This window comes from Microtus oregoni, unplaced genomic scaffold (assembly GCF_018167655.1).
Source record: "Microtus oregoni isolate MIOR12 unplaced genomic scaffold, Mior012 000028F_ref0000031, whole genome shotgun sequence".
NCBI lineage: Eukaryota > Metazoa > Chordata > Mammalia > Rodentia > Cricetidae > Microtus > Microtus oregoni.
In genome coordinates, this window is record NW_024543087.1 from 15,999,472 (window position 1) to 16,027,356 (window position 27,885).

A 27,885-nucleotide genomic window follows, 5' to 3' on the forward strand; every position below is an offset into this window, starting at 1 on the left:
CCTCGAGACCTGAGCAGCTAAGGAACAAACCGCAGCGGTCTAGGGAGCCCCGAGCGCAGCGTAGAACCAGGCACGCCTCGAGGACCCGTGCAGCCCCGCGCGGTCTCCGGGCTTCAGTCAGGCAGCCGGACGAGCGCAGCGCCATCCGACCGAGCCCAGCGCAGGGCTCCGTAGCCTAACGCGCGCCGCCGCCCGCGCCCCGCACCGGGGAATGCGCCCTCGGCGCGCAGGCCAGGGGGCGCCCGCAGCCCGCCCCGGGGGAGGCGGCCCCGAGCGCCCCTGAGCCTTTCCATGGCCCGGGCTAGGGCCCGGGGCCTCGGCTGCTGACGTGCACGAAGCCAGTGGAACCAGTGAAGCCGCGGTCGCGGTGTGGATCCCGGCTTCAGGCTCAGAGGCAAGAGGGCGCGGACAGGGCCGTGGCCCCGGGGGGCCGCTAGAGCGGACCGGCCCGACTCGAACCTCTCCGCTGCTGCGGCGGCTACCACTGTCCGGGCGCCCAGGCCCCGCCGCCGTGGACGAGGTGAGTACAGAGGGAACGCGACCCCCCAACCCCACTGGGACCCGCGGTACTGCAACTCCTTAGAAGTGTACAGTGCGCGGGGTCTGGCGAGCCGTGGCGCACTGTCCGCGGGCACCAGGCGACAGAACAAGGATGTGCTTCATACCTGTCCCGGCGGCGGGGACCCCGCGGCTTCCGGGCGGTGTAAAGATGTGTGACTGGGTGATGTGGCCTGCCGGGTCACCGGTGTGTGAAGAATTAACTTTTCCCACCCCCTCAAGGTTTTGGGTGGGTACCCTCACCCTCGCGGAGTGGGAGTTCGGATCCTTCTGTTTTAGTCTTCCGCTGACGCCTGCAGTAGCACTCTTTCCCAGTCGGTGCGCATGCACTGCCTCAATGGCCCTAGTCTGAAGACCAGTCGGCCTCAAGGGAAGGTCTAAATGGGAAACCCCCACGTGGAGGGTCACCCGGAACAGGGCAAGAGATCTGCCTCCAAAGGGCTTTTCTTCCAGCCCTTTGCCGACCCTCTGGCCCCCAACTGCATCTTGGTCCTGCTTGAATTTAGGGGTTTCCCTGTATGTGAGGTGTTGGTTAAGTTGGAAGAGCCTGCAGTCAAGCCCCAGTTTGAACCACAGGCCCTAGTGGTGAAGTGGGCAAGGGACAACGGGGGTGAGGGGGTTGCCTAGGGTAGGTGAGGCAAGGAAAGTGTCAAGATGAAGAGGCCTTTGGAACTAGGGCTAGGGGCCCAGCTGCACCACTAAGTCCTTATTCTTGAAATAGGTGCGTTTTGCCACCCGTCCATTAACATCTGGGGAATCGAAAGCTGAAACCTCCTTCATGTCCACCGTGGAGCAGGGCAAGGTGGAAGGACTCCTGTCCCCGTGAATTCGCTTGGTTTCTCCAGTATCTGCTACCCTAGTTACAGACGTGGGGAGGACGGGACTGCCCAGGGGTGGTGGGATGGAACAGGGCCTTCTCCTACTGCTCAGGGGGTGTGCCTAGATAGACCCGTGGACTAGGCAAGGATGCAGGCATAGCCACCCCCACTGTTCCCCCTTAGTTCCAAAGGAGCCAGGGCCCGGAAGTAGGAAGGTGGGGGTTGGCGAGAAGGCCAGAAGCCCGGCCTCAGCCCCCGCTACTCTGCATACCTTGGTGGGGGGGTAGGGATGGAGCCTGGCCCAGGTGACCTTGACTGGGAAACCCTGGCCACAAAAGGGGGTTTCAGGCCCAGCAGGTCTGCTTCCCGACCCATGAGGTGTTGGGGGAGGGGGGAAGCTAAGGATCCAGGAAGGAGTCTTGGGGTTTGGGGGGAATAGCTGAGGAGCTGATGGGGTGCTGTTAGTAATTTTCTCCCTGCGTTCCCCCGTGGTCCTGTTCTTGCCTCTCTTTTCGGTGAAGGCAGTTGTTAGCTAGAGAAGCCAACCTCCCTTTGCTGAGACGGGCTCCCCCCGACACACACATACACACACACACTGTAAGCTTGGGAGGTCTGGATCAGACTGAACAATTTGACCACCTGGCCCCCTGTCCCGCCCCCAGGTGCCTCTGGACCCCTTCCTCTGTCCGCCCCTTCCCTGCACCCCTTGCCAGCCCCAGCTCCTCGTTTCTTTGTTCAGGCGTCTCTCCTCCGTCCCTCCCTCTCTCCTCCCTCTCTCCTCCTCCCGCCTGCTGCCTCCCTCCCTTGTTCCCTCCCGCCAGCTTTCTTTCCCCTCCTTTTGGTTTTTCCTCCTGGTGGGCTCCCAGGTGGCGGTGGCAGTTTCTCCCCTGTCCATCTACCTGAGCTGATTCTGACATGGGGGTTTTGAGGGGGCTAAGGCTGAATGGAAGGAAGCCGGGGGCTGCCTGAAGGAAAGGGACTGTAGGAGCCCCCTCCCCCTTTCCTCTGTCCTTCATCCTTCTTTTTCCTCTGTCCTCACCGCTAGGCTGCCAAAGAGGGACCCTGAATTTGGTCTTGAAGTCCCAAGAGACTTCATCACACACACCCCCATTTACCTCTTTCAAGGGCCAGAAAATTGTGGGAGGTCCCTGTAGGAGCCTCATGGGAAGATCCCCTACTTTTCTGGACACCTTCAGTGAGCCCAACACTAGCTTTGGTGACCCTGACCTTGTCACTGTGAAAATGGATACTGGAAAAAGGAGGTCATGGGGGGTTGACATGAACCCCCTGATCAAAGCTCTCAGGGACTCAGACAGCATCTTGCCCTCCTAGCTTCCTTGAGCCCCACCCCACTAGCAGGTCAAGTTCTTGAGCAAACTCCTGCTTGTAAAGACCTGTGGGCACGCAGGCGTGGATGTGTGGATATGCAGGGCTGCTCATGGGGGCCTCCAAATTCACCCTACACAGCCCTTTGCTCCCCGGCCTCCCTGCCAGAGCCTGCCTTGAATTCTGTCAGCACTAGCTTTGTGCCCCCAGCAGACTGGGGGAGGGGGCTGGGGCTGGTTCTCCCTTCCCCCAGTCAGCCAGCCTCCCTGGGAGAGAGCATCTGGGATGGGGAGATCTTGGAGGAAGGAGAGGTGTGCCAGGCACTCAGCGCACTCAGCGAGCACCGCTGGAGCTGCACTTCCTGTCTGAGGAACCACCAAGTGGTTTGCGTTGGCAGGAGAGGCAGGGCTCCAGGTCTGGGGGCTGGGTCTGAGGAGGGCATTGGAGTCCAGAAGTCCTCAGTGGAGCCCTGCACAGTCCTGGCTGAGGGAGTAACAGGCCACCGTGTCCCAGCTCTATCCCAACACATACACACCCTGGTGGCCTGAAAATGGGTCTCATATTGCTTCCCATGGGAAAAGGGATAGACATGGCAGATCTGGGGGGATGAGGCTGTTATTCTTAATGCCCCCACCCCCAGTGCTCCTGGGTGGGGGGTGGGAGTTGGCAAGGATTTGTATCGGAAGGAGCAATATGTTTCAACAACTGTGCTGAGCTGCGTTTATCCAACAGCCAGCCTGCCTGGGGAGACAATATTTGAAAAACAGTATTAAAATTTGGACCTGCCAGAGATGTGGGTGACTTTGAAGGAGCAGTGTAGCTGGTGCACAGTTTATCACAGGTCCACTGGCCACCCTAGCACCCTTTCTGATTCCTGATCTGCTATTTCTTCATGGAGGAAGTCCTTCTGTCTGTCTAACCTGGGTGCTTCCTGTTTTCTGCTTTTTAGTAAATGTGAGTCCTGCTATTCTCTGACTTTTCTTTTTTGGCTGGTGTCATCTCCCCTGCTTTGGACCATCAGTGTGTCTCATTCTTGCTCCCTGTTCTCCCATGATTCCCCTCCACTATTATTAGGTCCAGATTTTCCTGCCCTGGGAGGAGTGCTGTGGGCACAGTGTGGGAACCTGCCGTGAACCACAGAGGGGTTTCTAATATCTGCATGTGTTCCAGCATGTAACTGAGGGACAGGAGGGGGTAAGGCTGCATCTCCAGGTACTCCCCTCAGTTCTGGTGCTCCCAGCTACTCCACTACGGCTTGGACTTCAGGCTCTTCAGTGATCTGCCCTCAGACAAAGGAAGGCAGGAAAACGTATGAGCTTTGTCCTGAGCCTAGAGTTGTGAGTATAGAGATGCCGTCACTCTCTGTTGAAGGAGGGAAACTGAGGTAATTTGGTCAGAGGTTGAGTTGAACAAGGGAAGGTAGGCAGGGCACTGTTCGCTTGTAATCCGAGCACAGGAGGATCCTTATAAGTTCTCTGACAAAAAAAAAAAAAAAAAAAAAAAAGGAAGAGAAATGGCTCATACATTTTCCTAACTTGTTCTCTTCCCAGGTGTCCAGAGACTTGGAGCCTGGGCCCTGGGCCCTAGGCCCCTCCACGATGCTCCGCACTGGCCTCATCCTGTGGGCTTCCCTGCTGACCGGGGCCTGGCCTGCCGCCCCCATCCAGGACCAGGTTCCCGCTACACCTCGCGTCCGTCTGTCATTCAAAGGTCAGAGACTGCTTTGCTCCTCCTTCCGTACAGCACTGGCTTTCACTGCTGAGGATAGGATTGAGATCAGGGCACAGGGCAAACTCTGCGGTCACTTGGGGAAGGATGGAGAGAGCAGGAACTATTCGGAAAGATGGAACCCGGAGGATGACGGAGAGGAAACATTACTGGGTTCTCTGAGCTCTGACTCTCATAGGTGGGGAGATGCTGTTGTCAGCTCCTAGGGCTGAGGGTCAGACCGTGAGGTAGACCAGAGCCTCTGCCAGCTGGAGGGGCAGGCACACAGTTCTACTGGGTGTGTGGCTACTCAGGCATGTGTTCCAGGGTCCGCGAGGGAAGGGCACTGTTGGCTGTGTTGTGTGGGGAGGATTGTGGGGAAATAGAGCGCTTGGTGAGCTCGGGGAAGGCATCAGCTGTTGCTGAAGTGAATACTTTGGGAAGTCACTAGACTTTGGTGGGGGGCTGGGTCTACTTCCGTCACCTTGCACCCAGCCCACCCGGCAGATGAACACACAATGACGTGTTTGCTGGACACTTCCTCAGGGGATAGTGTGTGTGTGCGCGCGTGTGTGCGTGCGTGTGGATGTGTGCACACTGTGGGCCCTGGGGTACACAGGCTGTGCTGTTCCTGCTGAGTTCTGTCTTGGCCACCCTCTGGCTAGAAGCAGCGCTGGCCAGCCTCCTGCCCTGGGTGGGGCCAGTTCAACCCCGGCTGGCCAGATTTCCCAGCAGCCATATTGGGTGAAAGGCTGAACTGACCTTTCTTTCCTCAGGCTTGGCTGAAACCCAGCCCCTAGCTCATCACCATGGCTCCCTGGCAAGGCCCCTGGCCTCCTCCCACCCACACCTGGAGGAGGGATGGGGGAGTGGGAAGTGGGAAGTGAGCTGGTTTATGGTCCCAGTCCTGATGGGCAGACAAGAGTTAAAGGGTTCTAGTTCCTAAAGGGCTTCCTTTCCCAGGCTTGGGAAGGTGAGATATTTATTCGGCTGATACTTCTACCTTTCCCTGGTGGGATTCCTGGGAGTAGATTAATAAATCTTGATGGGGCCAGTCCCCCCTCACCTCCCTGCCTGGGGCCACTGGAGTGTTTCCTCCCCCAACAAGAGACGGGAGGGGGCTTGAACTCCACACCTCAGGACCCCTGCGTCTACCACTTTTGGTATTATTTTTATTGAAATTCATGCCAGAAAGCAAGAAGACATAGGACATTCTCCTGGGTGCTCCTTTTAAACCTTGTCGAACCTCAGGGGCAAAGGGGAAAAAGCTTTGCTCCTGTTTTCCAGAGGAAGAAACTGAGGCTCAGGCAAGGGCAGGGCCAAGGTCAGGCCAGGAGGCAGAGACAAGGCCAGAAATAGAACCCTGGTGTCCTGGGCTTGCTGGCGCCCACATCGAGTTGGGTCGATTCCCTCTCAATTAGCTCTGAAGCCGACACCCACAGTGACTAAAAGCCCAGCTTCCTGGCAGCCAGCCTACGGTGTTGTTTGCTGTGCCTATGCGGCCTGGGTAGGGTTGGAGGATGCTTGGGACTACCCCATCCTGGGACTTTGAACTTTTGCCTAGGCAGGTTCATTAGCCAAAATGACACCCCCACCCCACCTGTTCTCACCTGACCTCAGGTCCTAGTATTATGCCTGGATGTGAGCTCAGTTTAGCGGTGCTCGAGCACCTACTGTGTGCTCCACTTTGCTGAGCCCTGGGAACTCTGCAGTAAACAAGATGAAGTGCCCATAAGGAGACTAACTGAAAAACACTTGCTAGGTGGCCCCACAGAGGGACCCAGGCCCTGTGTGACCTCTCTGCTGCTAGTGGTAGTGGCTCAGTGAGGAGAGCAGGGAATGGGGTCTCACAGCCAGTTTAAGACTGGAGAGGAGTGGGGTGGGGGTCTTCCCGTCCAGGGTGCACATACGGGGTTCATAGAGAGTTGCTCTCAGAAGCACTATTGGTAACGTGGACTTTGTGAGTCTGTTTCTCCTTCTTCCTTGGAGGGACACACACAGCAGCTGGAAGCCAAGGTGGGAGAAGATGCTGGCTTTTTTTTTTTTTTTGGTTTTTCAAGACAGAATTTCTCTGTCTTGAGCCTTGCTTTGGAGCCTTGCCCTGAAACTAGCTCTTGTAGACCAGGCTGGCCTTGAACTCACAGAGATCTGTCTGCTTCTGCCTCCTGAGTGCTGGGATTAAAGGCTTGTGCCACCACCACCTGGCTGAAAATGCCTGTCTTGACGCGCTTTGGGTGTTGTAGCAGAGCTTGCCACTTCACTGGATTCAGCTAGACTCTCCTGGGCAGAGGTGCTGGTGTGAGGGGTTACACTGCCCAGAGAAGATAAAAGAACAAAGGCAGGAATTAGACCAGCTTCCAGCTTGCAGCCCACCCATCCGCCCAGGCACCCCAGGTCTAGAGCCAGCGGGGCATGAGAGCAAAGGGGCCCTGTGTTCATTCAGACTGGAAGATTTCTGTGTCCATCTCTTAGCAGCACAGAGGAGCCAAGTGGGACCACCACCTTCCAGGGGCACCAGATGTGTCTTTTCTTCCTGCTTCTGGATGCCTGCTGGGGATCCTAGACAGTAAACCCTTCCTCCTTCCCCTGATGGGGCCTGGAGTCCCCTTTGCCCAGAATCCCAAGCCAAGTTTGGATGGAAAAACTTTTCCTTCCCCTACCCTGGGCTATCCTAAATCCTAACAGCAGTAGGGAGGTGCCAGGCCCTGCCAGGTCCTTTGTTCTGTGTGGGGAATGTTTACTTTTCCCCAGGAAGCCAACCCCCACCCCAACATGCCACTGCTGTCTGGCTGGCTTTGGCAAGGATTTGGGGCTGAGAATTTTGTTTGGTGGGAGAGACTGATCTCAGTGGTGACGGATCGGATCTCGTGGTGACGTGAGGCAGCTGCGCTACTGGGGAAACTGAGGTGTAGGAATGAGGAGAGGGAGCAAATGGTCCTTGTGTGGATGGAGAGCAGGGAAGAAGCTGCCAATAATGAAGGTGAGAGTGGACGCCTTTGCTGAGGTGAGAGCCCGGGTTGGCTCTGACCCCAGGCGCACCTGGCCCCTCAGCGAGGCTGAGCACTCTGTGGGCTGGTCCCTGCCTTCTACCTCTCGGTGCGGTGCCCACTCCTTTGCATGTGGCATAAGTGGACCAGGTTGCTTTTTCTTGTTGGAAATGAAGGGAATGAGTATTTACAAGTCATTTGCTCTACCCTTGGGTGGTGGATAGGGGTTGAGGTGTAAGGGCTTGAAGCAAGCCTTGACAGAGCCTTGGCCCAGGCTTCACTGAGAGGTAAGGGCAGGACTGGAGAGCTGGAGTATCACTCTGGCCCCTAGGGGTTCCCTGAGTCCCCAAACTCTATGAGGAACTTGTAATTGCCGAGAAGTAAGAAGGAGGAAGAGGTACAGGAACTGAGGCCAGTGGTGGCATCAGGGAGCTAGGCAGGGGTCAGGTGGCTTGGACAGCCACAGTGGGTTTGAGCTCTTACCCTAGGGAGGGGTAGGCATTCCAGGATGAGCCAAGATGACAGTTGGCTCTGGAGGAGATGGAGGCTGGATCCCTGTGATTGTAGAAGGCCCAACTCACTCAGGTCAGGAGCCTCGGCCTTTAACCCAGTCTCACCCCAAGCTTTGGATGGGGCGCACTGGCTGGGCCTTTCGGAAGCCCGGGCCTTGTCTCAGGCTCTGGCATGTTGCCCACCCCGCCCTGCTGGCTCCAGCTTGCCTTGGCACTGAGTGGGGAGCTGGTGCATGCTCAAGGAGTAAATCATGTTCCCTGGCAGCCCTCACGGCTTCGTAATCGTAAAGAATTTAAAGAGAAACTGCCAAGATACAAATCTCACTCGGGGCCCCAAAGGCATCTTTTACCCTGTGGCTTGGGAGGCAACGAACCCCAAAGAAGGTTCTTGGCTGCCTACACACCTGTGTGTATGTGCACGTCCCTTCTCCTTCTCCAGAAGTGATACCTCAAAAGGTAGCTTCAGGGCCTTGACTACTAGGGACCTCCAGTGCCTCCTTCAGTTGGAATGTCACGCTGTTGCCATCAAACCCCAGTCCTATCCTTGGTGACTGTGTGACTTCTATGAAATGGCTTAGGCTCCCTGAGCCCTGGTTTCCCCCTTTGTTAAGTGGGAATGGCAGTAACCTGTTGAAAACAGCATCAGCTGTAGGCCGGGCAGGCCTTGAATTTGAGATCCTCCTGTCTCAGCCTCTGGGGAGGCTGGGATTATTCGCCTGTACTGCCAGACCCATCCTGGAAGGAGCATCCCGAGAGCTGCCTTGATTACATCATGATTATCAATAGACCTGGAACAGCGAACTTGCCTCTGTTCCCACTGCCTTCTGGAAAATGGGGCCAGGAATAGTTCTGACTTCATTGTGGTGTTGGGAGGATGAATTATGTGGATACGGTCACTGTCCCCAGCAGAGAAGAATATCTTAGTGACTGGGACGGTGGCTTACGGGCAAGGATTGATGGGGGGTGCCCCGAGGTCTCCTCACCCTTCCAGAATTCTGACCTTTGGTTAGGGAGATGGTTCTTGGAAAGGACCTGCTGTGGAGGGGTCAGGAGGGAGAGACTTCTACCGTGGGCTGGTAGAAGTTAGGCTGGTTTCATGGGTGAAGCAGCCTTGGAAACAGAGGAAAGAATGGTAAGGAAAGAGGAGGGGCAGAGTCAGGGTTCAAACCACCCAGCACCCTGCGGCCTTTAGCTGTTTCCTCGTGGTCGAGTCCTAAATATAGGTGGTGGGAAAATTTCAGTGGAAGAAATACTTTGTTGGGAAGTAGGCACCAGCCTCCCGCTGAAACTGGCTCTCAGAGCCCGACTTGAGCACCTGGGCATCTGCAGTGACCCCCTCCTGTGGGTTCTGTTCTGACTTTGCAGCCTGTTTTGGGGTGGCCTGGCCCAGAGCTATCCTGGGAATGTGAGTCCTGCCTCAAGGGAGCCCATGGAGAAACAGAGGATTCCAACTGCATTTTTCTTAGAAATAGCAAGAGGGCCTTTGCCAGAGACTTGGATGCCAGAAGGCTACATACAGCCTGAATCCAAAGCCCTGCTCACGTGGGTGCCTGAGCTTGGCAGGCTTGCAACTCCCACCCAGGCTGCTCAAGCCCCAGGGAGAGAGGGCCTTCTGGGTTCCAGACCCTGACCCATGGTCCTGACATAGCGAAGAGCAGAGCTGGACAGTGGCTTCTGGTCCGGGCTCAGCTAGGCCCCCTGGCATACTCACCCAGCTGTCTGCAAGCGTCGGCTGTCTAGGACTGGCTCTACATGGCAGGGACAGACACAAAGCATCAAGCCTTTCCTGGGACCAGGAATGCTGGGAGTCTAACTCTAGTCTTGGCTCTAGCAGGTCCCTTCTTCTTCCTCCACCCCCACCTTCCACTTCTCCTAAATACTATCTTGTCTTGACTTTGACCCGATCTTTCCTCTGAAGTCTCCATAGCTAGCCAAGCGCCTTATTTCTTCCCACAAGGGACTTGGTGCTGATGTCCTCGTTATCCTCTATGGGCCTGGGTCCTAGGGATCATATGCAATAGGCAGAGTAGCAGCTGGAATCTGGGCTTCTGCAGCATCAGAGGTAGGTGGTACCCCAGGGGGCTGCAACAGAGAGGCTGTGATTTTAACCCTTTCCTGACCCAGCACCACTACAACCTCCAGGATTGGCTCTGAGCATCTCTGCCTCTGTTTCCCCATAAGAATGTGAAGGGGTAGGGGCTACAACTGTCTGGGGCATCCTGTAAGGGTGGTGGGAAGGGCCTGCAGGGACTCTGAGTCTGGGGAGGACAGCAGAGATGATGGCTGGGCCTCGGGCAGGGGGAGGGTCTTGACACCCACAGCCTGTCGTCCCATCCTGGCCTGTCTGTCCGGGTGATTTATAGCAGTAAATGAGCCATGGAGAGTTTGTTGTCTTTTGCAGTCGTGGGGGTGGAGGAGGAGGCTGTGATGGAGGAAGGAGTGAGGGGTTTCCGGGCCAGGTCTGGAATGTGGGAGGAGGGGTGAGTTCCTAGGCCTTTGGAGCTGGAGACCTCTGAAGACTGATTCACTCTTTCTACCTGAGAAGTGGATCGCCGTTCCCCTCTGGCTGGCCCTTTCGTTCCTTTCACATTGCTGCACATTCTGGGATTCTGGGATTGCCTGGCCTTAGTTGCCCTACACTGGTCACCTTCTCCCCCCTCCCCTATATAGGGAGTCTCTGAACTGTGCTGGGTCCTACCTGGCAGATGCCCATGTGTGTTTTCATACGGCAGCTGTGCGTGGTACTTGTGGGACCTCCTGACCTTCTGTCCAACGGCCCAGACACCATGGGGCCATGGGATAGGTGGAATTGAGGGAAGGCATCGAGTCTGGAGAGCCTTCCTTTGCTGGGACAGAGGGTCAGAAGTGATTGGACATCCCTAGGACAAGGTGTGGACCCTCCGGTTCTGGGCTTGTGTGTGCTTGATTGGAGTGTCATGACCCCGCTGCTCTTTCCCTTGGGCTCTTCCTGGCTTTAGAATGAGCTGGCTCCTAGTCCCTTGTCTGCCCTCTCCTGGGCGGAGCAGGTGGGCAGTGGGGCAGAACGGCCGTGGGAATAGCAGGCCTGGGCCTGCTGGCCCCAACCCCCGGCCCCCAGCCCCCAGCCCCAGCCCCCAGCCCGAGATGGGAAGGAAGAGTGGTGGAGCTTTAGTCCATCTGGGTGGCTCTTACTTGAGCTTGGTGTTTACTGAGCAGCTGGGATGTTTACAGTAGCCCTTAAGAAGCGGTCCCCTTGTTCTAGAGGATTTCCCATCTGGAGGGTCCCATCAGGGTTTCTTCCTACCTTTCTACCTCCCTACTCCTCTGGGATAGAAGTACAAGGATTTAGGACCTGGACCAGGAACGCTCACTCCTCTCCCCTCCCCTGGAGTATGTTTCCTGGAAGTGGCAACTGTAGGTGAAATACGGTAACTGGGTTCCCAGTTCAGACATTTAAATTAAATTCAATCAGAGTGGTTATTGAATATAAACACGCGGAGTCATTTACATGTTAATTATGTTGAACGGACTATGAGGCCATAATTAGTTGCTAATTGGGTGAGAGCGGCTGTAATTGGTTTTGTTGGCAACGACCTGGCTCACCTGCTTGGTGGTGGGTGCCTGGCCTGTGAATCCTAGGGAGGCTTCTGGGTTTTATAATGCATGGTCAGGAAGGGGCCGGGGACATAGTGGTTTAGGTTGGTCTATTCCCCAAGGAGATGCAGCTCATCACCAAGGCCAAATCCTCATTCTGACTTCTAGTGTTTCTTAGTGAAAAGGTGATCAGCAGTGGCAGCCCCCTTGCAAGTGAAACTCGAGTTTGGCTGTGTATATTACATGTTATTATATATTAGTGCCCAAGGGGGGGCCCATGGCAGCAATGGCAAGTACTACTGTTGTTGATAGGGTCCAGAGTTGACCTGGTCCGTGGCTGAAGTCTTGGCTTTGGGTATGGTATGAATGGGGTAAGTGCCCTGAGCTAGTGGGTGGAACATACTAAGACTTCTGGGATGCCCTGCCCCCAAATCAGTCTGGCTGGGGCTCCCAGGGTTGAAGAGCTGTGGCCAGGGGCTGAGGCCTTCCGGCTGGCCGCTCATTAAAAGAGGATTAGGCTGGGAGCCAGGGGGCCAGGCCAGCCCCTGGGCCTTCCTCTGGGGCCCCTCATAGCTTTGGAGGGGTGGAAGATGCTAAGGGTGACCCTTCCCTAGAGCCCATGGGAATGCTGAATGGGGATTTCCTGGGCTCTACCACTTAGCAGTCACTGTCACTGCTTTATATCTCTATGTATTTTAAATATATAAGATATAGATCTATCTGGTTTGCCTCAGTTTCCCTCCCCAGGTCACGAGGCCTGTCTTCCTGGTGGATGATGCACTAACAAAGATCTAGATTGGCAGCCCCTTCACACCCAATCCCATTTCTCTTCAGCTCAGGGATTAGGGCTGCCACTAACTCACAGGAGGTCAGAGGTCAGAATTGGGCTACAGGGACCTGTCTATCACTCCCTCGTCCCCAGCCCTTTGCGGGGAGGTCACGCTGTCAGTCAGAGCCTATTGCTTTGTGGATCTGTAACCAAGGGGGCGGCACCCACCTCTACTATGAGACTCTTCTTTTTGCAGCAGCCCCTGCCTCACTGGTGGCAGGTCTGCTGTCCAAGAGACACACAGCAGGGTGTGGGGCCCGCCCACTTGGGGTCTCTGGGGAGGGCTGTGGACACGCCTACTGGCTTCTTTAGAGTAAGGCATCAACCTCGCAGAGAGCTCAGGATCAAGCCCGAAGGCACTGAGATTGTTCCTGCCCCTGGACCTTGGCCAGGCCATTCTGGGGCAGGCTAGTGTCTTAACAGCCACAGGGAGAGGTCTGGAAGCTGGGAACGGCTGCGGAAATGAGGTGTCTGATGCCAGAAAAGGCTCTTCCTTCCCATGACGGGAAAATCCTTCCCGGATGCTACCCCACCCAACCTGTGCCCAGCTTGGGTGAGAGCCGGGGGGTGGGGCTCTTCCCAGGAAACAGCACCCAGGCCACCACCCTCCCCTGACAAGCTCAGAACTCACTCTGACTGGAGTCTTACTGTCATGCACTAAGCAGAGGTCAAGACTGTCTGAAGACATGACTTGGCCGGGTCAGCATCAGCACCACACACATTGATACCCTCAGGCCCCCGGACCCTGTGGGCCCAAGTCCCTTACAGAGTATTGGACCTAGTAGGATCTGCTCATACTGCAGGTGTCAACCAAGGGTACCTGCTTGAACGTCCCTTCCCGCTCTGAACCAGGCTTCTTGGGGAGAAGATAAAAACCCCAGATCCTTTGTCCTGTGGTACACAGTTTAGGTAGGGTAGGTCAGATTGCCCGTGGTACACAAGGTAGGCAGTATAGATCAGGTTGCCCCGTGGTACACGGGTTTGGTAGGGTAGGTCAGGTTGTCCCGTGGTACACGGGTTAGGTAGGGTAGGTCAGGAAGCAGCCCAGGATGTGGGATCGTTGTGGGGCTTGTTTGTGTTTTCTCCTGACATCCAGCATGAGTGGCATTAGCACCTGTGTCTTGAGTTAGCAAGGCTAGAGCTCTACACATGATTCTCTCTAGACCCTGGAGAACTACCTGTCTCCGCTTTTCTCTTATGTGCGCTGGCTCTGATGAATTGAGATTTAGCTGTGCGTCTGTGGATGGGGCTGGGGGAACATGCTGGCATTACGGAGGTTGGGGCTGAGTCAACAGGAAGCCTCTTCCGTCCCTGTGGCCCTCTTTGCCCGTCTCCCCAGCTCTAGGAAATGGGGTAGCAGAGATGTGAGTGGGAGACATGGTGACATCTGGAAGGAAGCCTGCTTCCTCAGGAAAAGATCCGGGAACCCCAGCCCATTCTCTGGTCCCCCTTGAGACAGATATCCTTCAAGGATGTGTTGAGGAGGCAAGAAGCATAACAGCTCTCAAGCTTCATCCAGGCCACCTTGAGTGTGAAATTTAGGATGCTCATGAAACGTTCTAGACTGGAAAACGAAGCTCAGAGCCAAGGGTATTTCAACAGAGGGGGGGCAGGGGGTGTGTCAATAAGGGCCATACTGGAAATGGAGCCAGAGCCAAGGATCCCTGACCTCCCTCTGTCCTCTTCTCCAACCTGCATTGCCTCCTGGGGACTCCCCGCCTCCTCACCATTTCCACAGTGACTAAAGCATCATGTCCTGTGACACCAGAGTGTCCTATAATACCCGTCATTGACGCCATGTCCTGAGGCCATTGAGAGGAGTCCCTAGGGTCCTGAATCACATCTGTTGATGATGGAGGACGAGTCACCTTCCGGCTCTCCATCTCCTGGCAGGCAGTCTCTCATCACCAGGACTGGTTTCCATAGCCCCCCAACCTTCAGACATCAATCTTCAAGCAGTTTGCCTGTCACTTCCCTTTCTTATACCCTCATGTCCGTCCTCACTGATAAACTGGATGTAAGCACAAAGCTCCAAGGTGCCTGAGAGGCACCCTCCACCTGGGGCAGACTGGAGGAGATAGTGGTGGTATATCAACATACATCAAAGAGAGCCTTCTGTTTCCTTTCTAGAACTTTCTTTCCTCGTCTGCCCAGTGATGCCTTGCTTGTCTTTCTCACAGGGAGGTGGGGCCCTGGGAGCAGAATGCTGGTTTGGACTTGGATCTTGGTCCCTGGTAGTCAGCATAGGGTAGGGTCTAGGTTAGGAGGCCAAAAGTGAATAGGGATGTGGAAGCATGAGGCTTTGGGATTATGTCTGCTTGAGTGCCTGGAGGCTAGCTCTTCAAGCCTCCCACTGCTGACCTAGGTGCTATTAGAAGGTGTCCACTTGATCTTCTGCCCTCCTGTCTTCCATTGCCCCTGATGTGCCCCCTGGTGTAGCAGGATGAGTAAGGGCACAACCAAGGCCATGCCCCCAGCCAGGGTATAAATAACCCCTGGCAGGCTGTCCCAGCCTTGGGGGGGGCTCCACTGGCAGCCCCACTTCCTCTCTGGCCACTTTGCAGCCCTGGGGGTGGGGGAATGTTTACTTTCCTGTTGTCACTGTGACTGGGTGGCCAGGCAGGAGACTCCGAGTGACCCAACAACAGGTGCAGGACAGGTGCCCAGGGTGCCCTGCCCAGGACTTCAGAGGCGCCGCCGGACAGGCGGGTGAGCCATAGCCAGGCAGGGATCGGCCCTTTGATCTTTCGGCGTCCCTGCGTCCCTCTGTCCCAGGGGCTGGCCAAGGTCATCACCTATACTCCCTTGTTGCTACATAATCAGGTCTGAGCAGGGCAAGGCTTCTCTTTGCCCTGCAGTTCTAAACAGTAAGAACCTGAACCGGACACGGGCTCGAGGCCGACAGTCAGATCTCCTTCCTCCATAGCCCAGCCCAGCCCCTTCATGTGTCCTGACCAGCTTGCTGGTCTATCCTAGGGTCTCTACAGACCAGCTGGAATCAGAGCCAGGCCAATCAAGGACAGCCACCTGCTGGTGCCACCTTCCGGCTGTGTCCTGGGCTTCAGATCTCAGCTGTTCTCTCTCCAGGTGCCTGGTCCTGGTCTTCCACTCAGTTGCCCCACCTGTGAAGTTGGGTGCCAGCTGTGGGATCAGGGAATGGGCATATATGTTCCAGTAGTCTCTCATCTGTTGCAGGACACATTTGCATACCTGCTTCATGTGTGTGTATGTATGTGTTCTGTATGTTGCCACCTACTCCCCCTTTCTAGTGGATATCCATGACCCTCAATCATAATTTTCACCTCTCCTGAGCTAAAAATAGCTGGAGTTGAATGGGGGACAGGCTTACCAAATGAACCTTTCAGCTCCCCCAAAGACAGGTTCACAAACTTCCAGGAGTCCTGTGTGCATTGTTGGCCTGATGTTGGCTGAGCTACCTGTCATTCTTCCCAGGAAAGGCTTTGCCTTAGTGTCCTGAGAATGGGAGTCAGGGCTGCTGCAAACAAGCAGAAGGGAAAACAGAAGGCCCAACTGGACCCTGCCCTCGGCCCCTGGCATGGGGCTCCTATATATAGCATTGCTGGGGGAGCCTCCTTTCTCACGCTGACACCTCCTGGCTCATTCAGAGTAGGCTGAGAGTCTCATTCGCAGCCTTGTGGGGTCTGGTGGACTGAAGATCTGTAGGGTGTTACTGCTCCTTCAGGGCTTTTTAGTGTCTGGCTAGCCTGTTTCAGGACACGTGGAGACCTTGAGGTGTGCCAGCTGTGTCCTCTGCCTGGTGGTCAGCTAGGGTGAGGGCAGGGTACCCAGGCTCTGTGCCAGCATCTGTAGCATGTCCTTACCCTGCCCCCACTTCCACCTGCTCATTAACCCTTTCAGGCCCCCACCCTGAGAGGAAACATCTACCCCCCTTCACCTGAGCAGACTCTTTGATGCCATCACACACCTTGGCTTGCACCCATGGCCCTTTCATTGGGATTAGCTTGGGCTGCCTGTGAATCAAGGGTTTAGCTTTGGGTGTGGCCCCTTCTCCGGCCTGCCCACATGTCCCACTTTCTCCTCCATGCCTGTCAGCAACTGGAGGGGGAGCTAAGTAGGCGCTGGGAGAGGAAGTGGAGGTTTAGGACAACTGTAGCCCCAGTGCCTCTCTGTCAGAGGGAGAGTGTCTCTTAAAGGCCCTAATTGGTGTCCTGCTCTTCATCCACAGAACTTAAGGCCACGGGTACTGCCCACTTCTTCAACTTCCTGCTCAACACTACGGACTACAGAATCTTGCTCAAGGATGAGGACCATGACCGCATGTACGTGGGCAGCAAGGACTACGTGCTGTCCCTGGACCTGCATGACATCAACCGAGAGCCCCTCATTGTAAGGGCTGGCCTGGAAGTGGGGCAGAGCAGGGTGAAGGGCATGGAGCTCAGGGTCAGGGGCCTGGCCAGCAGGCTGCATCCTCTAACCCCCATCTTTGGCAGATCCACTGGGCAGCCTCGCCACAGCGCATTGAGGAGTGCATACTGTCAGGCAAGGATGGCAACGTGAGTGCCTTGGGGTCCACGGAGGGTGAGGCCGTGACCTCGGAGAGGGAGCAGAACTGGGCAGGTATCTGAGCATCCACACGGCTTTCTGTCTGGCCGCAGGGAGAGTGTGGGAATTTCGTCAGGCTCATCCAGCCCTGGAACCGAACACATCTGTATGTGTGCGGGACCGGTGCCTACAACCCCATGTGCACCTATGTGAACCGTGGCCGTCGTGCACAGGTGAGTGAGCTTCCAGCCCTGGCACTCTGCCGTCCCCTCTGGTGGCTTCACTCCAAGGTCCTGATGGAAGGATGGGCTTGAGCCCCACCCATTCTTATCACTTCCAAGCCCAGTGACCTTGGGTGAGTAAGTTGTTCAGCTCTCTGAGCCTCAGTTTCCTGACCTGGAAATGGGGCTCACAGTTCCCTTCTAACAGGTCGGTGTGAGGAAGAGGCAGTGAGTTAGAGCTCTCCAGCTAGCACTGTGCCTGGTGCATAGTAAGCATTTGCCCCACACGGGGCAGTAATTCTCTTGGCTATGCCTGTGGATCTTCACCAACCGCCAAGTCAGAGGGCCTGGTGGGGTCTTTGGTATCAGAAGGCTGGAAACCTGGGTCAGCTTCCACCATTGTGGCCTGGGGAGGGGAGAGCTGCCTTCCTCCCCTTGGCCCAGGGGTTGGGGAAGCTGCCCTTTCCCCAGCTCTGCTCCACCCTGCCTGCTTCTGCCCTTTTCCATTTCCATGTGGGCATGTATGTGAGTTGATGTAATCTCGTAGGGCTTGTGTGAGAGTGACTGGACATAAGGGCACATGCGTGTGCAGGCGTGTGCCAAGCCTGTGTGTATGTGTGTGTACACATGCATATACGTTCTCTGGGGGCCCATGTGTTCATGTGTGTTCCTGGCCTGTGTGGTATGAGAGGCTGGCAGCCCAAGCCCGCTCCCCCAGCCCCTGCCATCCCCAGCTCTAACTCTCTATTCCTCGTCTTCTCAGGCCCCGCCGTGGACCCAGATGCAGGTGGTCAGAGGCCGAGGCAGCAGGGCCACAGATGGTGCCGACCGCCCGACGCCCACAGCCCCACGCCAGGTGGGCCTCATCCTTCTAGTCTTTTGCCAAGCCAAATGACTTCTGAGCTCAGTTTACCCTGGGCCTGGCCCCAAGGCCAGCTTCCCCAGTATCTCCCTCCTCCCTCATGCCCCCACCCCATTCCCATCCCTTCCCCTGCAGTGCCCTCAGGTTCTGAAAGCAGCTCCAGCTGGACTCCTGTCAGCCTCAGTGGGACCCCTGCAGGCAAGAAATCCTGAAGCCACCAGGTGGGGAAGACAGGAGTCCTGGGGACAGTTGTGCCTCAGTCCTGAGAATGTGTGTGGAGACACACATGAGCACATGCCAGCCTGTGCTTGGGCACATCTTCTTATCCACAGAGGGTCTGGCACATGACTCCTGTGGGTCACGTAGCAGATACAGGAATCCTGCACACTCGCATATGGGGCTCTCAAAGGAGGCAGTGTGTCTCTCTGTCCATTAGACAAGACTTGGGGTCTGGGCTGGGTAAGGCAAGCTGGGGCTGGGCAGGGGCGGGCAGGGGGGCAGAGGCTGCCGGTGAATGACAGCATGTGAGTGCATATGAGATTACATGTTTGTGCTTGTGTGTGTGTGTGTCTGTCTGTCTTCCTGGTGGGGAGTGCTGAAGATCTAAGGCTGTCTAGAGTCTGTGTGTGTGTGGTGGGTTACATGTGCTGGTTGTGTTGCCTGCCGGTCTGTGTGCAGCCCCTGTGTGTACAGGAGGTTATGTGTGCGAAGTGTAACTGACCTTCCCATCACCATCCTGCCACTCGCTGCCACCTTCCTCTGTGCATCTCTCCTCTTCCCTTGCCCTGCCTTTGCCCTGCCCTCCCCACCAGGCCTGCGAGCTCTCCCTGGTCCCAGAGACTTCACAGGCCTTCCTAGCATCTCCCAGGGCGAAGTGGGTGGTGTGGGGATAGATGGCTGTTAGCTTTGTGAATCCCACACGATCTCAGCTGTCTCCCCCTTCCCCCAACTTGGCTCTCTGGGAAGATGTGGAGGGACAGAAAACCATGGACCTTTGGGTCCATCATGAGGTCCACAGGTACAGCAAAAAGCCTGGAGACAAACCTTGGGCTCCCTGTTTGGACCTGATGCTAGGAGAATAAGACCCCAGGCCTTATTCTTATTCTAACTATGCCCCCATTCCTACTCAGGTCTGCAGCCCCTCCTTGGCCCAGGAGAGGCAGCTATAGCTCAAAGTTCAGGCCTCTGTAGCCCAAGGGGGTTTAGCAAGCATCTTCCTGAGCTAGTTGGCGTGGAGGGACTTTAGCCCAGATAAACCCACCCTGTGGTCCCCAAGACCTGGACCTCTGAGACTTGATCCTTAGTCCTTGCCTGAGGCATGAGATCAGAAATTAGTTCCCTTGGAAATACCATGGGCCTGCCCCAGGAGATCTGGCTGGATGGAGTTCAAACCCAAGGACCCTGGGGGATGGACTCAGGGTGTCCCCTTATGAAATTTATCCTTGTCTGTGGGACTGGCCTGGATGTGCTGAGCCCCTCTCTACCCTGCAGGATTACATCTTCTACTTGGAGCCTGAGAGACTGGAGTCAGGGAAGGGCAAATGTCCATACGACCCCAAGCTGGACACAGCCTCAGCCCTTATCAGTGAGTGCCTTCACCCCACCCTGGTTCTGTGGTGTCAGTATGTAGCCTTTGCCACTAGAAGGTGTGGGGGTTACCAACACTCCTGAGTTGACCTTGTCAGAGAACATGACCCTATCCTATTAGCATACCTGGAGGAGGTGAGGGTACAGCACAGATTCCCGGGTGAGCTGAGAGGCAGATCTGGGTGTATAAGCCTCCACCCAGCCTTCTGGATGGGAGAGTAAGAGGCCAGATCTTCCCCCGAGATACCAAGTGGGGTCTTTGCAAAGCCTGGAACCCTGGGAGCCATGGCTTGCCTAGAGGAGAGATAAGCTGGGTTTGTACTGAGAGTCGTGTGAGGGGTTCCATATGTCGAGGAGACCCGAAGGGGCTCACACAGAGCACCCAGACCAGCTGGGGAGGACGTGTTTCTGTACTATGCAGATGTTTGGGAGAGTTGGGGGCTCTTCTTAAGGCAGTGTCCTGTTTATTGGAGACTGGAGGTGCTGCTGCACCTGCTTGAAGCGTGGGGAGCTTGCCCCTAGTCTCGGCCTCTGCCTGCTTTTTGACTGTCCGTAATGTCCATCCCCAGGGCATCTCACACAGCTGCCAGGTGCTGTGCCACCTGCAAGCCTGGGAAAGGTCCCTGGGCTGGGGGAGGAGCAGGTGTTTTCCCCTTGGTGAATAAGAAGGCTGAGTCCAGAATAGGGGCTGTAACTGGGGGTAGGTAGCGTTTACTCTGGAGACTCTCAGAAGGAAGCTAGGATGTGCTGGAGCCAGCTCAGCAGCTGAATTTTCAGGAATTTTGTGATCCAGTTGTTAAATATGGCTGTTATTGAAAATCAAATTATAAAGGCTCACAACCAAATCAATTGTATTAAAACAGAAGTAATGGAAGCAAAATATAATAAATGCTCAAAATTTATTACTTCCTAATTGTTTTACTACATTGCCACATTGTAATCTGGCTTTTGAAGCTCTTTAGGCCTGTTATGATTGTGTAGTAGAGTCTTACACTGGCATGTCCTCCCAGCTCTGTGGTGACTACAGGTTAGCAGCTTGAGACAAGCTGAGATAGGGGGATCCCAGGAATTGGCTATTGCCACTGACAGGTCTCCTCCGAGAACCAGTTGTAAACACTTAACAAAAGATATGATCATGCCCTGGGCAGCTCAAAGTGTGTGGGGGAGCGTGCTTCTGCCTAGGAGTCCCCGAGTCTGAGCAGTCCCCTGACTAACGTCTGACCCCCCTACAGATGAGGAGCTCTATGCAGGAGTGTACATCGATTTTATGGGCACTGATGCAGCCATCTTCCGCACGCTCGGAAAGCAGACGGCCATGCGCACCGATCAGTACAACTCCCGGTGGCTCAATGGTGAGCACCACCCACAAGCCCTTAGTGGGAAGTGTGGCTGTGCTGTGCAAGGAAATCTACAGACGCACGCCTGGGGGAGAGTTTTGAGCCTGGGACAGGGCTGGTTTCCTATTGGGGATTCTATTGGAGAAAAAGAAACATAGCCAGGGTGCCCATGCTGCTGACCCCTGCCCGCCTGTCTGCCCACAGACCCTTCATTTATCCATGCTGAGCTCATCCCTGACAGTGCGGAGCGGAACGATGACAAACTCTACTTCTTCTTCCGAGAGCGCTCCGCAGAGGCTCCACAGAACCCCGCTGTATATGCCCGCATCGGGCGCATCTGCCTCGTAAGTGTCTGTAAAACTCGGCTGCCTCTCCCTCCCCAGACCTACTCCAGCCAGTCTGGGGGTGAATGAGTTGATCTAATCTGGCTCCCTGCCCACACCTCCAGAATGATGATGGCGGCCATTGCTGCCTCGTCAACAAGTGGAGCACATTCCTGAAGGCACGGCTCGTCTGCTCGGTGCCAGGGGACGATGGCATCGAGACCCACTTCGATGAACTCCGTGAGTGCTCAACAAGCTAGCGGGGTCCTATAGCTGTAGAGGGTGATGGGGGATGGATCAGTGGTGGTCAGGGTCCCTCTAGGGGGACCCCTCCCTTAGGCAGTGTCCTCAGTACCTTCTCTCTTTTTTTCCAGAGGATGTGTTTGTCCAGCAGACCCAGGATGTCAGGAACCCCGTCATTTATGCTGTCTTTACCTCCTCAGGGTGAGGTTGGATCAGGCCATGCAGTGGCAGGATTGGGGGGTTATGGCTTGTGGAGGACCCTGGCCTGGTTATGAGCTGTTGGGTAGATATGGGCTGGGGAGGGCCATGGGCTCATAGCAGTAACCTGCTTGTTCGTACACAGCTCCGTGTTCCGAGGCTCTGCAGTGTGCGTCTACTCCATGGCTGACATCCGTATGGTCTTCAATGGGCCCTTTGCTCACAAGGAGGGCCCCAACTACCAGTGGATGCCCTTCTCAGGGAAGATGCCATATCCCCGGCCTGGCACAGTAAGTGCCCCATGTGTTTCTTTGTGTAGAGTAGGCTAGCCTCCAATTCAGAACTCAGAAGACTACCTGCCTCTGCCTTCTGAATGCCAGGATTAAAGGCATGTGCCATCACCACCCAGCTTTTTTTTTAACCTTCCTGTCTTGAGACTGTTTATCCCTGGCTGCCCTGGAACTTATTAAGTGGATCAGGCTTGGCTCAAACTCACAAAGTTCTGCCTGCTTCTACCTCCCTAGTGCTGGGATTGAAGGCGTGTCCTCTGGTTTTTGTTATTGTATGTGTATGGGTGCTTGGCCTGCATGTATGTCTGCACCACATGCATGCCTGGTTCTTACAGAGGCCAGGAGGGGACATTGGATCCCCTGAACTTACAGATGGTTGTAACGTCAATGTTGGTGCTGGGAATTAACCTTGGACTTCTAAAAGAGCAGCCAGTGATCGTATCTTCTGGGCCTTCTTCCTAGCTTTTCTGCTTTGTTTTTAAGAGGCCTCCCCACCCTCTGCAGACATGGACTCCACTCTACTGAAGCTCCCAGTCAACAAGGCAGTGAGACACAGCACACTTAGAAACTTCTATTCTCAGCCAGGCATGGTAGCGCACACCTTTAATCCCAGCACTTGGGAGGCAGACAGGTGGATCTCTGTGAGTTCGCAGCCAGCCTGGTCTACAGAGTGAGTTCTGGGACAGCCAGGACTGAGAGACCCTGTCTCAAAAAAAAAAAAAAAAATTACTATTCACACAACATGCATCAGGCTGTAAGGAAAGTGGTCGCCCAGGGTTCTGAGGCAGATGGGGCCTGCTGTGGTGGGCTGCCCCTTAGAGGGTACTCTAGGAACCTTTATGAGAGGTGAAGTTTAGAGGGGCAGAAGTCAGTCTGGCTGGCTGGCAGCCAGCAGGGACAGTGATGAGGAATAGGCAGGATCAAGCCATGTGAGCTCTGTGTCGTTGGTAACTATTCCACTTTATCTGGGTGTGACCTGGGTAGGCGTGCCCCAGGAGACTGAGTGTGGGAGCGTGGCAGGTGTGTCTGTGGGGTCATCAGGACTGGCCTGGGGAAGCTGGTCTCGGAAGGGGTCTGGGAAGGCTCCCTACCAGAATGAAGCTGGAGTTGGAAGGAGGACAGACTTGAGCCCAAGGCAGAAGCAACAGCATTGGGGAGGGGGAAGCAGGTCTAGTGTGTGTCATCTTCTTGAGGCCAGCAGCCCAGCTGCACAGGAAAGAGCAGTGAAGCCAGAGGGACAGCCAGAGAGGAAGGAGACAGCTGGACAGGGATGTGGACACGGGAAGGGAGTGGTCAGTTCAGCCAGAAGCTGCCACAAGGTCATGACGCATGATCTGGTGGGAGGGAGAAGTCAGGAAAGGATCCAGAAAGGGAAACAGGTAGATGTGGAGTCAGTCTGGTCCGCGTGTCCCACCTGGACAGCCTAGGACTGATGCTCACTCTCTGCCCGCAGTGCCCTGGCGGAACCTTTACGCCGTCAATGAAGTCCACTAAGGATTATCCTGACGAGGTCATCAACTTCATGCGCAGCCATCCGCTCATGTACCAGGCTGTGTACCCGCTGCAGCGGCGACCCCTGGTGGTCCGTACAGGTGCACCCTACCGCCTCACCACCGTCGCTGTGGACCAGGTGGATGCAGCTGATGGGCGCTATGAGGTGCTTTTCCTGGGCACAGGTACCCACTGCTGCTCTCAGACCCTCCCACACTGGGCCCACTGGATGGGAGGAACTGATCCTGGGGCCAGATTCTGCCCAGCTAGGGGTTGCTTCAAACTCATCTATGGGAACCTTCTCTCCTTGACCAGAATAGCCAGAAAAGTAGGAACACCAGGCACCTAGGGGCCCTTGTATGACTTGAAAAGAACTTAGGATGCATGGCTCTAACTGCTTGCCCATGCATGTATACACACACACACACACACACACACACACACACACACACACACACCATGTAATTATACTTGTCACAATTATGACAGCTTCCAACTCAGTTGCCCATTTTCTGTTCTCAGCAGGGCCCAAAATGAAAGTCTGGGTGTGGGGGGCAGACCCTGGCAATGACCCCCTTTGTCCTGTTCTAGTCTCTCCCCGCACCCCCCCCCCCCCGCAGTTCTCCCCTTTATCCAAGGGAGGCCTCTGAACCTCAGCATGGAAGCCCTACTCCACTGCCCTAGAGGAGATGGGGCTTTGGCGGGGAAGGGGCTGAGGCTTTGCCCCTTCCCCAGCATCCTCAGCCCCACTGAGGTCCTGCCCGGCCCGTTCCAGACCGCGGGACAGTGCAGAAGGTCATCGTGCTGCCCAAGGATACCCAGGAGGTGGAGGAGCTCATGCTGGAGGAAGTGGAGGTCTTCAAGGTAGGTGAAGTACCGCCCAGTCCTGCCTACAGCACCTTACCCCTCTCTGGCCCCAGCCTCTAACCTTAGACCTAAGTCAGGGCTGGGAGGGTTCCTCAGGGTCCCAAATTGACCCCTGTTTTCTTCCAGGAACCAGCAGCCGTGAAGACTATGACCATCTCTTCCAAGAGGGTGAGTTTTTGGCAGTGTGGACTGGGAGTGAGGTTGGAGCCTGCATCTCAGTGGGGTCACGCCCTTGGCACAAGGATGGGGAAAGTGAAACATGAAACAGGGAGAGAAGGAGTCCAGCCCGACTGGCTACCCTAGGACTGTCTGTGGGAAGAGAGCTGACACTGCCCCGCTTCCACCCCCAGCAACAACTCTATGTGGCCTCAGCCGTGGGTGTCACACACCTGAGCCTGCACCGCTGCCAGGCATATGGAGCTGCCTGTGCTGACTGTTGCCTCGCCCGCGATCCCTACTGTGCCTGGGATGGCCAGGCCTGTTCCCGCTATACAGCATCCTCCAAGAGGTATAGACCGCCAAAACCTTGGGTGTTATCCACAGCTCTGGGAGCTCAGAGGGCTGGGGAGCAGAGTGGAGCATGGATAAGAAGACATAACTGCCCTGGGGTGCAGGGCCCTGCTCTAGAGTCTTGGGGTGCAGGAACCTGGGAGCAAGCCTCCCAAGAACACTCCTTCAGGAGTTATCCTCATCCAGGCGGAGTCGCCGGCAAGATGTCCGCCATGGGAACCCCATCAGGCAGTGCCGTGGGTTCAATTCCAATGGTGAGTGAGCATGTTGCCCTTCCTGTAGGGTGCTTCTCAGCTATGCCCACAGACCCTCCCACACACACCTTGAAGATGCAGATGACTCCCTGGGTGGTGGGAATCTTAGGCATGGGATCAGGACTTGGATAGATACTCCGTGATGTTGTTCTGTCTTTGTGTGTGGGTGCCCCTTGATGCCTGCCTCTCCCTACTGAACAGACTGACTGCCTAGGAGCAATGCTGCTTCCACTCAAGGCCCTCTTGATCCACAGCAAACAAGAATGCCATAGAGTCTGTGCAGTATGGAGTGGCCGGCAGCGCGGCTTTCCTTGAGTGCCAGCCTCGCTCACCCCAAGCCACTGTTAAGTGGTTGTTCCAGCGAGATCACAGTGACCGGCGCCGTGAGGTGAGTTCCTATGTCCCACAAGGGGCAAATTCTGCACTGTGGGTATGGGAGTTCCTGTTTGCAGTGGGAGCCCGTGTGGGGGACACAGAGCATGGCAGCCAGCCTGGGGCAGCCTTCACTCTGTGAACCCCTTCTAAGTGCCCACCCTTACACTGAAATCACTGGAGTGAAATGAGTTACATTACAGCTGTGGGATAGGCTTCAGTATATGGAACCGTTCATAGGCTGGCTTCATTTAATAAAAATTTCATATCTGGGCCGGGCATGGTGGCGCTCGCCTTTAATCTCAGCACTCAAGAGGTAGAGACAGGCGGATCTTTGAGCTCGAGGCCAGCCTGGTCTACAGAACAAGTTCCAGGACAGCCAGGGCTACACAGAGAAACCCCGTCTTGAAAAACCAAAAGAACATAACTATTCCATGTCTGTACTCTGTTGGGGGTATCCTCCTTGTATGGAACATCACATGGGTGAGCTCCAGTATATGGAAACTCTATGGATATTTTCTGGAAAAGCCTTACCGGTGTCCCTCTTTATGTGGAGATGGTATGTGGGTACCACAACTGGGTATTCTCATTAAATGGAAATTCTGTGTGTGCTCCAAAATTTTCTCATTCATTGTTCAGAACCCCTAACCCCCAGGGTCATCATCCACCCCCTGAACTGGGAATATGTGTGGGTTCCTTGTTCAGATCCCTCTCATGTGCAAGCAGTACGTGGAAATACCACGTGGGTCTCTGCTTGGAATGGCCACGAAGGTGGTCTCATCTGGAAGCTGGCTAGGGCCGTGGAGTGGTGACCCAGCCCCTGAGCCCCCACCCCTACCCCTGCAGATTCGTGCAGAGGACCGCTTCCTGCGTACAGAGCAGGGGCTGCTGCTTCGCGCCCTGCAGCTTGGTGACCGCGGCCTCTACTCCTGCACGGCCACTGAGAACAACTTCAAGCACATCGTCACTCGGGTGCAGCTGCATGTACTGGGCCGGGACGCCGTTCATGCTGCCCTCTTCCCCCCACTGGCTGTGAGCGTCCCTCCACCTCCTGGCACAGGCCTCCCCACACCTCCTTATCAGGAGCTGGCCCAGCTCCTTGCCCAGCCGGAAGTGGGCCTCATCCATCAGTACTGCCAGGGTTACTGGCGTCATGTGCCCTCCAACCCCAGGGAGGCTCCAGGAGCACTTAGACCTCCTGAGTCCCAGGACCAGAAAAAGCCCCGGAACCGTCGCCATCACCCTCCGGACACATGAGGCAACTGCTGGAGGCCTACATAGGACCAGCCTAGCCCCTCATCCCTTTTAATATAAAAGATATATATATATATATATAAAATATCTATATTCTATACATACCCTACCCCTGCAAAGACAGTATTTATTGGTGGGTTGTATACAGCCTGCCTTAGTGGCAGCATTATTCAGAACTTAGACCCATGTTGGTCAGCAATGGCACATGACTGAGCATGCCCAGCCTGGCCCAGAAAGTTGCCAGGGCCAGGCCAAGACCACACAGCCCCCAGACTGCGGAAATCTTGCTCTACAGCTGTCAAGATCTATGGAACACAGGGAGGGAGCGAGCCCTATTTGCCAGGGCATGGACCATATACCTTTGCTGATGAGTTTTGTCAGCTGTTCCGTGGCGTAGACATGGACACCAGGACTGCTGTGGTGTCTGGGGGTGGGGCCTGAGGGCACTCAGAAGGGAGGATGGGGCCATCACAGGATTCAGGCCCCTGCCTGGGTCAGGGGTGCTCAGTCAAGGCCAACCTTTCCCAGGTATTTATTCTCTATTTATTGGGAGCAGAAGAGAAGTCTGCCTGGGTGGGGCAGGTCTTTCTCTTCTCCCTTCCTTGCCTGTCCTGACAGGTCCACCCCACTCTACCTCCTTGCCACCTTGACCCGTGGGGAGAGAAGCAGCAGGCTGGATACAGGTGTGGCTCAAAAGAGCCCCCAGCCCTGAGGGTTGATGGGCCATGGTGGAGGCCCAGGGTCTGCAGGGCATCCCCAAGGTTCCCTTCTGCCCACCGCTTCTGGTGATGGGTGTAAATAGCTCTGGGAGGGCAGTTGGGTAGATGGGGGGGGGGGCTCCTGCAGCCCTCTGCTCCCCAGGCCATAGCCACTCTTGGGTTCCATCTTGCTAATAAACACTGGCTCTGGGACTAGACTTTGCCTTCTCTCCTTGGTGGTTGGAGTGGGAATGGAGGTGGGTTAGGCCCACACGTCTCAGCACTAGAGAGCCAGAGGCAGGCTAATCTCTGTGCCTTTGAGGCCAGCCTGGTCTACAGGGCAAGTTCCAGGACAGCCAAGGCTACACAGAGACCCTGTCTCAAGCCCCCCCCCCCCAAAAAAAGTACTCCCCCATTTTGGGGTTGGAGAGAGGAGATGGCTCAGCAGTTAGGAGCACTGGCTGTCTATCCAGAAGACCTAGGTTCACTTCCCAGAATCCATGTGACAGCTCACAACTGTAACTCCAGTTTGAAGGGATCGGAC

The 27,885-nt window shown here is 55.6% G+C and overlaps 1 protein-coding gene across 2 annotated transcripts; it reads left to right on the forward strand.

Annotated features, from left to right (window-relative positions):
- Sema3f (semaphorin 3F) lies at positions 1-27,609 on the forward strand. Of its 2 annotated transcripts, XM_041677498.1 has the most exons (19): positions 1-520; positions 4,253-4,412; positions 16,518-16,678; positions 16,783-16,845; positions 16,948-17,067; positions 17,819-17,911; positions 19,409-19,502; positions 20,737-20,856; positions 21,046-21,185; positions 21,290-21,404; positions 21,539-21,608; positions 21,751-21,895; positions 23,349-23,571; positions 24,162-24,250; positions 24,380-24,421; positions 24,604-24,761; positions 24,950-25,017; positions 25,272-25,405; positions 26,236-27,609. In XM_041677498.1, the coding sequence occupies exons 2-19, from the start codon at positions 4,301-4,303 to the stop codon at positions 26,644-26,646; spliced, it is 2,358 nt and encodes a 785-aa protein (XP_041533432.1). In that variant the 5' UTR covers positions 1-520; positions 4,253-4,300; the 3' UTR covers positions 26,647-27,609. The 2 variants fall into 2 exon arrangements, with proteins under 2 accessions (XP_041533432.1, XP_041533433.1); XM_041677499.1 differs by lacking the exon at positions 17,819-17,911.
- Positions 27,610-27,885: the final 276 nt, after the last annotated feature.

Excerpts from the sequence above, each read along its gene's own strand:
- Sema3f (XM_041677498.1), top strand. The coding sequence starts at position 4,301 with ATGCTCCGCACTGGCCTCATCCTGTGGGCTTCCCTGCTGACCGGGGCC. Across the intron at positions 21,405-21,538 it reads GACCCACTTCGATGAACTCC|AGGATGTGTTTGTCCAGCAG; the intron begins GTGAGTGCTCAA and ends CTTTTTTTCCAG. Across the intron at positions 25,406-26,235 it reads ACAGTGACCGGCGCCGTGAG|ATTCGTGCAGAGGACCGCTT; the intron begins GTGAGTTCCTAT and ends CTACCCCTGCAG.